This window comes from Phoca vitulina, unplaced genomic scaffold (assembly GCF_004348235.1).
Source record: "Phoca vitulina isolate PV1807 unplaced genomic scaffold, GSC_HSeal_1.0 scaffold35, whole genome shotgun sequence".
NCBI lineage: Eukaryota > Metazoa > Chordata > Mammalia > Carnivora > Phocidae > Phoca > Phoca vitulina.
Window position 1 is genome coordinate 20,197,353 of NW_022589738.1, and position 13,235 is coordinate 20,210,587.

Here is a 13,235-nt window from a genome sequence, read left to right on the forward strand (position 1 = left end):
TGGTATATTCCAAGACAGTACTGGATTCCTCAGTGCCGCTGCTCCGGCCCGCCCTCTGTGGGTGTGACTTGCGAGGGGCTCTTCATGCCTAATTCAGTGGACCATTGTCCCTAGCTCCCGCCCACTCCATTAAGTGGCCTCTCTAATCCTATTTCCCCTCACTCTCTCCAGGGGACCATTGAATTGCCATATCCTCCTCCCCGACCACACACACATCTGTCCACATCCCCAAAGAGACCATCCGAGCCCCAGACCCTGCGGATCTCAGAGAGAGCCAAGGCCAATGCGGCCAGCCTCCTGCCACAGACTCCGCCCCGCAGGGAGGAGTGGAAAGAAAGCCAATAGAGGCACCACTGATGGGAATAAAACCTTCCAGAATCTTGTGAAACATCTAGGGAAATCAACTTTGTACACCCTCTTCTTCCCCAACTAGAATGTAGGCTCCACGTGGGCAAGGACATTTGTCCCATCCAGTTCTTTGATGTCTCTTCAGCACCTAGGACAGCACTCGCTACACAGAACACGCTCCTTAGGTGTTTGGCGCATGAATGAACCCTCTGACGCAGCAATTCCACTTCTAACTCCATCTAACACGTACACACATTCTCCGAGCTGTGTGCACAAGGCTGGTAGGAGCGAACAGTTGGGACAACCTTATAAATCTGCACATAGAGCCGATGCCTATTGCAGAGTGAAAGAAATGCTGGGGGTTAGTGTTCTACCACAGGGCACCCGCTGCACATGAGGCAGGATGGGTGGGACATGTGGGTGCTTATGGGGGTGGGGGTGCCTTCTGCAGGACAGGCCATTGACAAGGAAAAGCAGGTGGGAGTTAGTCATGGTGACGTGTGTGTGTGTGTGTGTGTAAGGAAACACCAGAAACTGACCTCAGTGGTAATTTTTGGAGTATGGAGGTGGAAATGACCTTGTAGTCCATATATGGATATACTGTTGAAACCTTTTATTCAAACCTATATTCATGTGTTATAAAGGAAAATCATATGCCAAAATCTATATGCATAGCATAGAGAACTTGTATGTATGTGTGTGGGGGGGGTACTTGGGGTGTGCCTAGGAACAAGAATCTCAAACTCACATGCCCCAGGGGCTAGACCAGTAACCCCCAAGAGAGAGGGAACTCAGTTCAGGGTAAGGTCAGCAGCAGTGGGACTGATGAATGGTCCCTGCCTCTCAGCAGTGCAAGGAGAGGGCGTGGTAAGGGATGGATGGGGATGGGGAAAACCTCAAAGCTCATACACCAAAAGAACTCAGAAACATTGCACCCTGGGACACAGAACACTTAATAGCTTAAGAGATCTTGGCTCAGAAACAGACCCCCAAGTCAGTGGTCATACCCTAACTCAGACAGCTTTCAGCTTCACACCCTGGACACAAACTCTGACTCCCAAACAGATCAGCACTCTCACACTCTGGGGACACAAGCCTACATAGACCAGAGGCCTCAACCCTAGAATAAAGATCCCCTCACCGTACTTGGGATGGGCGTTTTTTTTATTATTACAAAGTAAGCCCTTACACATACACCTTGTAATGGACTGAGAGTTTGTGTCCCCCCAAATTCATATGTTGAAGTCCCAGCCCACAGTGTGATGGTATTAGGAGGTGAAGCCTTTGCAGGGTGGGGGTGATTAGGGTTTCGATGAGGTCATGAGGGTGGGGTCTTCAATATGGGATTAGTACCCTTACAAGAAGAGACCAGAGGGCGCCTGGGTGGCTCAGTTGGTTAAGCAACTGCCTTCGGCTCAGGTCATGATTCTGGAGTCCCTGGATTGAGTCCCGCATCGGGCTCCCTGCTCAGCAGGGAGTCTGCTTCTCCCTCTGACCCTCCCCCCTCTCATGTGCTCTCTCTCTCATTCTCTCTCTCTCAAATAAATAAAATCTTTAAAAAAAAAAAAAAGAAGAAGAAGAGACCAGAGAGCCTTCTCTTTCTCTCTGCCATGTGAGGACACAGAGAGAAGGTGGTCATCCTCAAGCCAGGAAGAGAGACGTCACCAGCACGTCACCCTGCTGGCACCCCGATCTCAGACTTCTGGCCCCCAGAACGGTGAGAGAATTAATTTCTGTTGTTTAAGCCCCCCGGTCTGTGGTACTTTGTTATGGCGGCCTGAGCCGACGAAGTCAGACCTCAAGCTTGTACTTTCGGGGTCCTGAGTTTTCTATCAGAGTCCTTGCACTCGCACCGCCTACCTCTGTCACCACCAGCATTCCTCAGCCCGTGGCCCTCCCATTCGTGCCCCTTGATCTCAGGGCACTGAGCCAGAGGGTTGTCTGGAGGCTCCAGGGCAAGGACACCTTGCCTGCCATGCTATGCCGTCTGCCCTCCAGGCAGCCAGCCAGGATGTGGGGCAGAACTTCCCAGAAGCAGGTGAGTGGGGTGGTCCCAGGGGCCTGGGGCATGGGTGTTCACACCAAGGTTGGGGATCCCCCAGCCCAGGCCTGCTAACCTGCTTCCCTTCTTTGTGGACTATCCTGGGGTGCTGACATCCATTTTTCCGTCCTCCTGTCTCTTCCGCTTTCAAAGACAAGCAGAGGGCAGCAGAGGGACACGGAAAGACCCTGTTGCTGCACTGTGGTCAGACACCAACATGCCTGCAAGAATGGGCCTGGGCTGAGGGCTGACTGCTCCGCCCCCTCAGGGTGGCTCCAGGAATGTCAGGATGGGGCAGTGTGGGAAGGGACCAGGAAACCGGGCACTGACCTTGAGGTTCATCCTGAAGGAAACCTTGAAGAGGATTCTGTAGAAAAATAGGAGGCAGGAGGGAGGGCATCATGTTCTGGGCACGCTATCAGAGAGTGTTACTGTGAGGAATAAAATGTATTTCGTGTAGTGCTTAGAATCAGGGCTTGGCACAGAGTAAGCCTTATATGATTACTATGTCCTGAGGATCCTTTTATTTTTTTTTTAAGATTTTATTTATTTTTTGACAGAGAGAGAGAGAGACAGCGAAAGAGGGAACACAAGCAGGGGGAGTGGGAGAGGGAGAAGCAGGCTTCCTGCTGAGCAGGGAGCCCGATGCGGGGCTGGACCCAGGACCTGAGCCGAAGGCAGATGCTGAACGACTGAGCCACCCAGGTGCCCCAGCAAGGATCCTTTTATAAACCAGCCTCCCTAATGTCACCTCAACAACCCTGAACTATCTGTCCCTTGCCTTCCCTGCCTGTTCAGCCTCGCTCACTCTTGGATTTTAAACCACACTAGCCTTCTTCTGGTTCTTTAAGAGAACCAGCCCTGCTCATCCTTGAATTTGTGAGGTTGGAGCTCCTTGTCTGCAAAACAGGATCTGCAGGAGTGAGTCTGAGCTGGCAGGGCATTGAGAAATGGGAGAAATGGGTTGAGTTGATTTCCAATATACTACCAAAATTGAAGGAGGGGGTGCGGCTAAAGCAGTGCATAGGGGGAAATCTATAGTTCTAAATGCATAAATCAGGAAAGTCGAAAACCAATGACCTGAACCTTAAAAAAAAAAAAAAAAAGGCACCCGGGTGGCTCATTTGGTAGAGTGTCTGCCTTTGGGTCAGGTCATGATCCCAGGATCCTGGGATTGAGCCCCGCATCAGGCTCCTTGCTCGGCGGGGAGTCTGCTTCTCCCTCTGCCCCATCCCCCTGCTTGTGCTTGTGCTCTCTCTCTGTCAAATAAATAAAAATAAAACCTTTAAATAAAAAACAAAACCAATTACCTGAGCTTCCATATCAAAAAGCTGGAAAAGGAACAGCAAATTGAACCCTGAGAAAGTGGAAGGAAGGAAGGAATTATAAAGATAAAAGCAGAAACGGGTGAAACAGAAAGCAAGCATCCATTGGATACAGTCAACAAGGTCATAACTTGGCTCTTTGAACACATTAATAAAATATTAGTAATTTCTGTTTTCTCTCAAGCCATTAAGAGAAAAAATATAAACTACCAATATCAGGAATGAAAAGGGGGTGCTGTTACAGATCCTACAGACATTAAAAGGTTTTTAACATACAACTTTATTTTCAATGGAGCCCAAAGGTCAATTTCTCATTCTACTGCTTGTGTGTTCCCACGGATCCTCTGTATCCATGAGGACAGCAGAGCTCAGCAACTTTGCTAATGCTTCCCCTCACTGATGAGCATAGAACAGCACAGTATTTTTTTAAGCTGGGGCTCACTGCAATCAATTGTGTAAAATGTAATGGTTTGAATGGAATTGAACACAGTCGAATGGAATGAATAAAATAGTATAGAGCAGAATGCAATGGAATAGAATAGAATAGAATAGAATAGAATAGAATAGAATAGAATAGAATAGAATAGGAGTAGAAGTCAGACTTTGTGCTAGGCACTGGGCCTAATTGTTGTAGTAGATATCCACTAATTGAACAAATATTATTGAACATCTGCTGGTTGTTTGGGACACAGTGGGGAACAAAACAGAGAGAAATATCTGCCCTTATGTAGCTTATATTCTAGTCAGAGAGACAGATATTAGCATATGCATTAGATATGCATACAGCTCTGAGGCCAAGGATACAAAGATGGCCCTTATGAGGAACAGGCAAAAGGATAATGTAGCTTGAGATGGATAAGGCTGTAGAGACTAGGGGCCATGCTAGGGAGTCTGAAATTTAACAAGATGACCACGACAACATCATCATCATCACGGTGAACTCTTACAGCACAGTGCCAGATATTGTTTAAGCCCTTAAAAATCCAACTCTTTTTTTAAATGTTCACAATAATCTTATACGTCTAAAATCATGCACATTTTACAGAAGGGGAAACCAAGGCACAGAGAGATTAATTAAACATCAGTCTGGCTCCCAGAATCTGTTCTTTTAACCACAATACTCTGCTATTGTGCCAGACCACAGGCACCTTATAACCTTGTAGCAGATGTCGTGTAAATATACAAATTACTAAAGAATGCAAATCAAGAGAAAGATCAGGTGGAAAGTGTGCTGAGGGCAGGAAGTAAGAAGGGGGGAGTTGTGTCCTCCCACTGGGCGTCAAGGTGGATCTGTAAACACACATGCTTAGAAACATTTATGTCATCTGAGATGCTCCCTTCCTGTCCTGGCATAGCTGAGGAGAAAAATGGGACTGGGTTTAACTGGCCAACAGAGGGCTTGTACTCACAGGGTTGGGCCTCCTCTGTGTCTTGTCATTCCTTGCAAAAGAGAGGAATTCCAGTTTGGGGACAACGAGAGATGATTTGGTCTTGGTCTTCATCTTATCCCTTACCTTCATCTCTATCCCTCTACAAGGGGAAAGAAATAGAACAAGAAAACAGTAGAGAGGGGCACGTGGGTGGCTCAGTCGTTGAAGCATCTCCCTCTTCCGCTCCCCCTGCTTATGTTCCCTCTCTCGCTGTCTCTCTCTCTCTCAAATAAATAAATAAAATCCTAAATAAAAAAAAGAAAACAGTAGAGAGTGGTCATGGCGGACTCTTATGAATCCGCACATGGGTGATAAGATTTGACTCAAGTGGGCACCTGGGTGGCTCAGTCAAACATCTGCCTTAGGCTCAGGTCATGATCCCAGGGTCCTGGGATCAAGTCCCGCATTGGGCTCCCTGTTCAGCAGGGAGTCTGCTTTTCCCTCTCCCTCTGCTGCTCCCCCTGCTTGTGCTCTCTCTCTCTCTCTCAAATAAATAAAATCTTTTAAAAAAAAAAACCACTCTACTCAAGTTTCCTCTCAGGACTTTCCCCTGGAAATGGGGTTGAGGAGGAAGCATAGTCCTTGTGGAGATGAGGGGAGGTGAAGAGAAGGAAACAGGAAACATGGGTGGACCAGAGGCAATGTGATCTCTTTCAAATTTTTTTCTTCTTTAAGTCGTGGAGGAACAGCAGTCAGACTCTTTCACCATGCCTTATCCATAGGCTTGACCGTATTGTGATGACGGTAAAGAGTATCAAAGACACCACCATGTTTTATTCCAAGATCCTGGGCATGGAAGTCACAACTTTCAAGGTAATCACTTTCTCAAGTACAAACTGCAAGTGAAGTAGAATTTGGTTATAATACTCTTAATCCCTCCCCCTAAAAACACCCCACAGGAAATCTGTGAGAAAAAAGGATCAATGTAGGAGATTCCAAACTCTGAAAAGTAGAACTTCCAGAGAGAATAGAGAAAAACGAGGGGAGGAAATTGCCATAAAAGTAATGCAAGAGAATGTTCCAGTTTTTATCCAGAAAGGGTTAACTGAGTATCCAGCACGAAGTACCACTACACAGTATAATAAGAATGAATCTTACAAATATAAGAGTGAATAAGAGAAGCAAGAAACAATATTGACATATTTATTTTATTTTATTTTATTGTGTTATGTTAGTCACCATCATTAGTTTTTGATGTCGTGTTCCATAATTCATTGTTTGCGTATAACACCCAGTGCTCCATTCAATATGTACCCTCCTTAATACCCATCACCAGGCTCACCCATGCTCCCAACCCCGTCCCCTCTAGAACCCTCAGTTTGTTTCTCAGAGTCCATAGTCTCATGGTTCATCTCGCCCTCCAATTTCTCCCCCTTCATTTTTCCCTTCCTACTATCTTTTTTTTTAACATATAATGTACTATTTGTTTCAGGGGTACGGGTCTGTGATTCATCAGTCTTACACAATTCACAGCGCTCACCATAGCACATACCCTCCCCAATGTCCATCACCCAGCCACCCCATCCCTCCCACCCCCCACCACTCCAGCAACCCTCAGTTTGTTTCCTGAGATTAAGAGTCTCTTATGGTTTGTCTCCCTCTCTGGTTTCATCTTGTTTCATTTTTCCCTCCCTTCCCCTATGATCCTGTCTTGTTTCTCAAATTCCTCATATCAGTGAGATCATATGATACTTGTCTTTCTCTGATTGACTTATTTCACTTAGCATAATACCCTCTAGTTCCATCCATGGCATTGCAAATGGCAAGATTTTGGGTTTTTTGATGGCTGCATAATATTCCATTGTGTGTGTGTGTGTATATATATATATATATATATATACCACATCTGACACTTAGATATGTTCTCATGAAATTATAGAACATCGAAGTGGAAATGAATATCCTACGATCTTTCAAAGAGGTTAAAAAGAAAAGTAGCTCAGTCAGTAGAGCATGCCACTCTTGATTTCATGGTCGTGAGTTTGAGTGCCATGTTGGGCATGGAGCCTACTTTAAAAAAAAAAAAAGAAAGAAACAAAGAAAAAGAAAAGTAATTCAACTACAAAGGGAAAAGAAATAATGCAGATACCAGATTGCCCAAGAGTCACATCAGAGACCAGAAGACAATAGAACAATTTCAAGATTCTGGGGGGAAATTCTATGTCCAGCCAAACTATTAATCAAGGTGAGTGTAGAATAAAACATTCTTAGATATATGGGGGCACCTGCCTGGCTTAGTCTGTAGAGCATGTGACTCTTGATCTCAGGGTTGTGAGTTCAAGCCCCACATTTGGCACAGAGTTTCCTTAAAAAAAATCGTAGGTATAAAAAGAGAAACCTTGCCCACTTGCTTTGAAAATTACTTGAGAGCATCTACATCAAAATGAGTGATTAAACCAGGAATAGGGAAGACATCAAAGTCAGGACACATTGGCTCCCAAGAGGAAGATCCCAGAAAGATACCTAGAAAACACTCAGTCCAGTTTGGAACAGGAGAAAAAAAGGTCCCAAGAAAGAGAGAGAGCCAAAGGAAAAAAGTGAAATAAGGTCATTTTCTGGTAGAATGGATGTGGTATCAGCCACAGCGATAGAAGAGAAAGATATAGGAAAATGATAAAAGAAAGGAAAGAGGTGGAGAGGGTGGGGACATGAAGAGGACAGGAGGGCCAGTGAGATACTAGCTGTAGTTCATCTATCAAAACATAAAGATGCAAGTGGGTCTTTTAAAAATTATAAAGGAACTAAAAGAGGAACTACAAATGATGATAGAATTCTATTGGTAGGGGGGAGTAATGTGGATGAGCTAAATTCTTGTTTATCCGAGCAGGGAGAGGAGTGAAAATGTCTCAAGTTGCTAAATCAAGTTGCTAAATCAAGAAAATGGCTAAAGTTGCCCATTATCAGTCACTGACTGTGTCTGGGGGTACATAGGAGAAAACTCAACGAACAGTGGGTGAAAGAAGATCAAGTTTTCTTTTTCTCCCATTTAACAACCTCTGTAGAAAGTTGGGGCTCAGCCAAAGTCTGGGAAGGAAGAGGACGTGAATGGGCCAGAGGTGCCAGCTCAGTGGGACCAGGAGGTTTCCGGAAGCTCCATCCGCAACCTCTGCTGACATCTCATTGTCCAGTCCATCTTACATGCCCCCCCCATCAAGGAATGCTGGGAAATGGCTTTTTAAGCCGGGCACACAATTGACCCCATTGAAATTTGGGTTGTTTATAAGAAAAAAGGGAGAAATGTCTATTATATTGTATACTAAGTAAATGTATATTAAGACAAATTGCTGTCTCTGCCACGGGTAGTATTTACATATTATTTGAAGATAATGCAAATAATTTCCAGAAGAAATACACACACACACACACACACACACACACACACACACACACACAGGCTGAAAGCAGTTGCCTCTAGGGAATGAGACTAGGCTGGGGTGGGGTGAGGGACTGTTATTTTTAATTAAAAGCCCCGTTGTACTTTGTTTTAACCTTGTTGGGGTAGGTAGGGGGCTTTGTCTCATGCTCATCTTGGGGGTTTAGTTCTTCCTCCCCAAATAGGGTGACCTGACAGTTAAGCATCTGCCTTCAGCTCAGGTCATGATCTCAGGGTCCTGGGATCGAGCCCCACATTGGGCTCCCTGTCAGCGGGGAGCCTGCTTCTCCCTCTCCCTCTGCCCGCCGCTCCCCCTGCTTGTGTTCTCACTCTCGCTGTTAAATAAATAAATAAATCTTAAAAAAAAAATAGGCTGACCGGAAAGCATTGTGTTTTGGAGACCAGAAATTGAACCTCCACAAGGTGGGAAAGGAATTTGAACCCAAAGCTGCTCACCCAGTTCCTGGCTCCGTGGACATATGCCTGATCACAGAGACACCTTTGGAGGAAGTGGTCCAGCACCTCAAAGTGAGTGGGATGTTGGTTCTTTTCGAGAAAGCTGCGGCTGGTACAGTGGAAACAGGAGCACGACCCAGTCAGGTCTTCCTCAAATTTCAGACATAACAACTTTTGTCACTTCCAGATAATGCTTGTACACAACTGTTTGCTCATTATTTTTGCTGACATCATTGTTTCATGTAAACAAATCTATTTTAAAGGGGACCATTACAGGGGCGCCTGGATGGATCAGTCATTAAGCATCTGCCTTCAGCTCAGGTCATGATCCTGGGGTCCTGGGATCAAGACCCACGTCCGGTTCCCTGCTTAGCGGAAGCCTGCTTCTTCCTCTCCCACTCCCCCTGTTTGTGTTCCCTCTCTCGCTGTCTCTTTCTGTCAAAAAATAAATAAAAAAATCTTTTTTTAAAAAAAAGGGAAACATTACGTCCTTTTTTAAAAAGATTTTATTTATTCATTTGAGAGAGAGCACGAGCAGGGGGAGGGACAGAGGGAGAGGGAAAAGCAGGCTCCCCACTGAGCAGGGAGCCCAATGCAGGGACTCAATCCCAGGACCCTGGGATCATGACCTGAGCCGAAGGCAGATGCTTATCCATCTGAGCCACCCAGGCGCCCCCACATTACATCATTCTTGTAAAAAAATTACAAACTTAAATTCTTTTTACAGAAACGCATTTCTGTAAAAAGCCAAAGTTTCACCAGTTACGTGAAAAGCCCATCATATCTTGACACAAAGGGAAGATAACTTGTAAAAAACAAACGGCTATAAAAATACCAGTCGTGGGGGCGCCTGAGTGGCTCAGTCAGTTAAGCGTCTGCCTTCAGCTCAGGTCATGATCCCAGGGTCCTGGGATAGAGCCTGGCGTGGGGGCTCCCTGCTCAGGGGGGAGTCTGCTTCTCCCTCTCCCTCTGCCCCTCCCCCTGCTTGTGTTATCTCTCTCTCTCTCTCTCTCACTGGCTCTCTCTCAAATAAATAAATAAAATCTTATCCATTTCCTTTCTCTGAACCCTCTGGGCCTGACATTACAAGGGGAGATTTAGCAAATGGTTGAGGAGGTGCTAAGGACTTGTTAGCATCCACCAGAGCCTTGCTTCTTGGTATAATCAGAAGAATTGAAATAGGGGGCGCCTGGCTGGCTCGGTCAGAAGAGTATGCAACTCTTGATCACGGGGCTGTGAGTTCGAGCCCCACATTGGGTGTAGAAATTACTTAGTGAGAAAAAAAAAGGACTGAAATAGGATTGAAGAGGGAATATTTAAAGGGGTGTCCCTCTAACACTTAAAATGATTTCATGTAAGGGAAGCATTGCTTCTCCTTTTGGGGAACACAGATTAAGGTTTTGCATATAATCTTTCTTTGGAAAGTATCAGTGGAAAAGGCCGGTTCGGAAGTAAAGTGGGGAAAGCATAGGGGGTTAAGAGCATGGACTTTGGTCCAGGCTACCTGGGTTTCAATTCTGACTCTGCCACCTACTAGCTAATATTAGGTACCATCATCATCCCCACTTTACAGATGAGGAAACTGAGGCACAGAGCAGTTAGGTACTATGCCCAAGGCCATACAGCTGGTCCATGGCTGGAGCAGAGTGAGGGAGGGGAGACTGGCAGGAGATGAAGTGAGAAAGATATCAGGGGCCTTCTGGGGATTAAATTTTGGTCTCACACATGAACTATGATGAATGATTTTGTCTTTCCCTCCCATTTCAGGCTTGTGAGGTTCCTATTGAGGAGGGTCTGGTCCCCAGAACAGGGGCGAAAGGACTCATTATGTCCATCTACTTCCGAGATCCTGATGGAAACCTGATTGAGGTGTCCAACTATATCTCCTCATGATTGAGGCTGGCCCTCCTCCATTCTGTTCCCTGTCATGTCTCCCTCTCCCTTCCTTCCTGCAAGCTCTTACCCAAGCCCAGAAATCTCCAAGGACTGAGGACTTGGGCACTTCATTCTTCCTGGGGGGGAGGGGGGAAGACTGATTTGGGTTTGGGACCAAAACTACCTATCTGAATATCCCCCATCCAAGGTCCCCCCTAATAAATGAATAAGCTCTCAATGAATACGAGCTCTTCATTATTATTGTCTCAGTGTTATGTATGGATGTTTGTCCAGGATGTGAGGTCTCTGAGCTGTTTGGGGGTCAGTGACCAGGGTATGACATCTCTGAGGACCAAATCCAGGGTCATCCCCTTGGGATTCAGGGCCCTGATAGATTTCTCCTTGTTAGTTAGCCCATCCTTTTGGAATTCACCTCACCCCTTCCAAGTGCTGTCTGCTGTGTCCTCCACCCCAGAGGCCTCACTGAACCTCAAGATCTCTGTGAGTTCCATGGAACCTTCAAGGACCACCCCAGATGATACGACCTCTTCCTGGAGTGCCTTATCTGACCACACCCCCAGGGTATGTGGTACTTTCTACCTTTGGATCTGTTAGGTCCAGACTCATCTCGATTGAGGCTCAGCTCCTGACAGAGTAGACAGGACAAGGACAAACCTCATTTGTGTCTGTCCTCCCCCACCCCCCCCACCAATACCATCCTTTCAATCAACTAATAAACATATATTGAGCACCCACCGTGTGCTTGGCCCTGTTCCAGACATTGGGGAGACAGTGTTAAACAGAAGAGATAAGCATATCTAAGTTTGGAGATACAGAGAATGAATAAAAATAAGTAAGGAAAATACAAAGTATGTTAGAGGATGAGAAAGGCTTTTGGAGAGAAAGAAAACATGGAAAAGAGGGAACGCAGCTAAAAATCGCTGGGGCAGTTTTTTTTTTTTAAGATTTTATTTATTTATTTGACAGAGAGACAGTGAGAGAGGGAACACAAGGAGGGGGAGTGGGAGAGAGAAGCAGGCTTCCCGCCGAGCAGAGAGCCCGATGCGGGGCTCGATCCCAGGACCCTGGGATCATGACCTGAGCCAAAGGCAGACGCTTAATGACTGAGCCACCCAGGCGCCCTGCTGGGGTGGTTTCTGATGTGTAAGGGGATGGTCAGGGGGCCATCTTCACCGAGGGAGCTATTTGAGCACGGATCTGAGGAGATGAGGGAGGGATTGGCCCCGATAGCTGGAGGAAGAGCAGAACAGGCAGAGAGAACAACCAGTGCAAAGGCCCTGAAGCGTGGCCATGCCTGGTGCCTGAGGAACAGTGAGGAGGCCAGTGCAGAGGCAGCAGTGAGTTGGCGGGGGGGGGGGGGGGGGGGGGGGGGGGGAGCAGGAGGGGAGGTCAGACAGCGTGTGGGGGAGAGATTGTGTAGGGTCTCGTGGGCCTTGGAGAGAACTCTGGCTTTTACTCTGAGTGACTGGAGAGCAGGAGGTCGTGAGCGGAGGAGGGCCGTGATCTGACTTAGGATTTAACAGGCTCCCTCTGGCTGTTGTGAGGACAATAGGCTGTAGGGGCAGAAGCAGGGGGGACCGTGAGGGGGAGGCTACTGCAGAGGTCCAGGCCAGCGATGCCGGCAGGGGAGGTGATAAAAAGTGGGTAGATTATGGAGATATTCTGAAGACAGAGACTGGACGAGTTCGCCAAGAGAGAAAATGTCAGTGGGAGAAGAGGTCCGAGGACATTTAGAATTCTGAAACAAGGATGAACCAGGAAACGAGGCAGGCAGAGAGGAAGGGTAAGAGTACGGCTTCCTGGGCGCCTGGGTGGCTCAGTTGGTTAAGCGACTGCCTTCGGCTCAGGTCATGATCCCAGGGTCCTGGGATCGAGTCCCACATCGGGCTCCCTGCTCTGCGGGAAGCCTGCTTCTCCCTCTCCCACTCCCCCTGCTTGTGTTCCCTCTCTCGCTATGTCTCTGTCAAATAAATAAATAAAATCTTAAAAAAAAAAAAAAAAAAAAGAGTACGGCTTCCTGAAGGAATGAGTGATGGATGAAGGAGCATGTCTGACGGTCTCTTGAGGTGAGCAAGCCCCTAGTCCTGTGGGCTCTGGTCTCGAAACAGTCCCCAGCTGGTAGTTCAGCCAGACCCTATGAGTGAATCCCCAAAGAGCCCCAAAAAGGCTGGGAAGAGAGGATGTGTCAGGATGTGAGTTTCAGCATGTGAAAGGCTCTGCCAAAAGCTGTAGCAGGTCTCCTATTATAATTTTTTTTTATTATTTGCTTAGTTTTATAATTAAATGTTTATTAAAATAATATAACCTGGGGGCACCTGGGTGGCTCAGTCAGTTAAGCGTCTGCCTTCAGCTTAGGTCATGATCCC

The 13,235-nt window shown here is 46.7% G+C and overlaps 1 protein-coding gene across 1 annotated transcript; it reads left to right on the forward strand.

Moving 5' to 3' along the window:
• Positions 1-2,301: 2,301 nt before the first annotated feature.
• On the forward strand, positions 2,302-11,090 carry GLOD5 (glyoxalase domain containing 5). The gene is made up of 4 exons (XM_032426794.1): positions 2,302-2,386; positions 5,820-5,957; positions 8,890-9,045; positions 10,741-11,090. Exons 1-4 carry the CDS (start codon positions 2,324-2,326, stop codon positions 10,864-10,866), a joined length of 483 nt encoding a protein of 160 aa, XP_032282685.1. The 5' UTR covers positions 2,302-2,323; the 3' UTR covers positions 10,867-11,090.
• The last annotated feature ends 2,145 nt before the right edge of the window (positions 11,091-13,235 follow it).

Bases quoted from the DNA above. Each gene is read 5' to 3' on its own strand.
- GLOD5 (XM_032426794.1), top strand. From the start codon at position 2,324: ATGCTATGCCGTCTGCCCTCCAGGCAGCCAGCCAGGATGTGGGGCAGA. The intron at 2,387-5,819 runs GTGAGTGGGGTG...TTCTTCTTTAAG, and splicing joins GCAGAACTTCCCAGAAGCAG to TCGTGGAGGAACAGCAGTCA. The intron at 5,958-8,889 runs GTAATCACTTTC...AAAAAAAAATAG, and splicing joins TGGAAGTCACAACTTTCAAG to GCTGACCGGAAAGCATTGTG.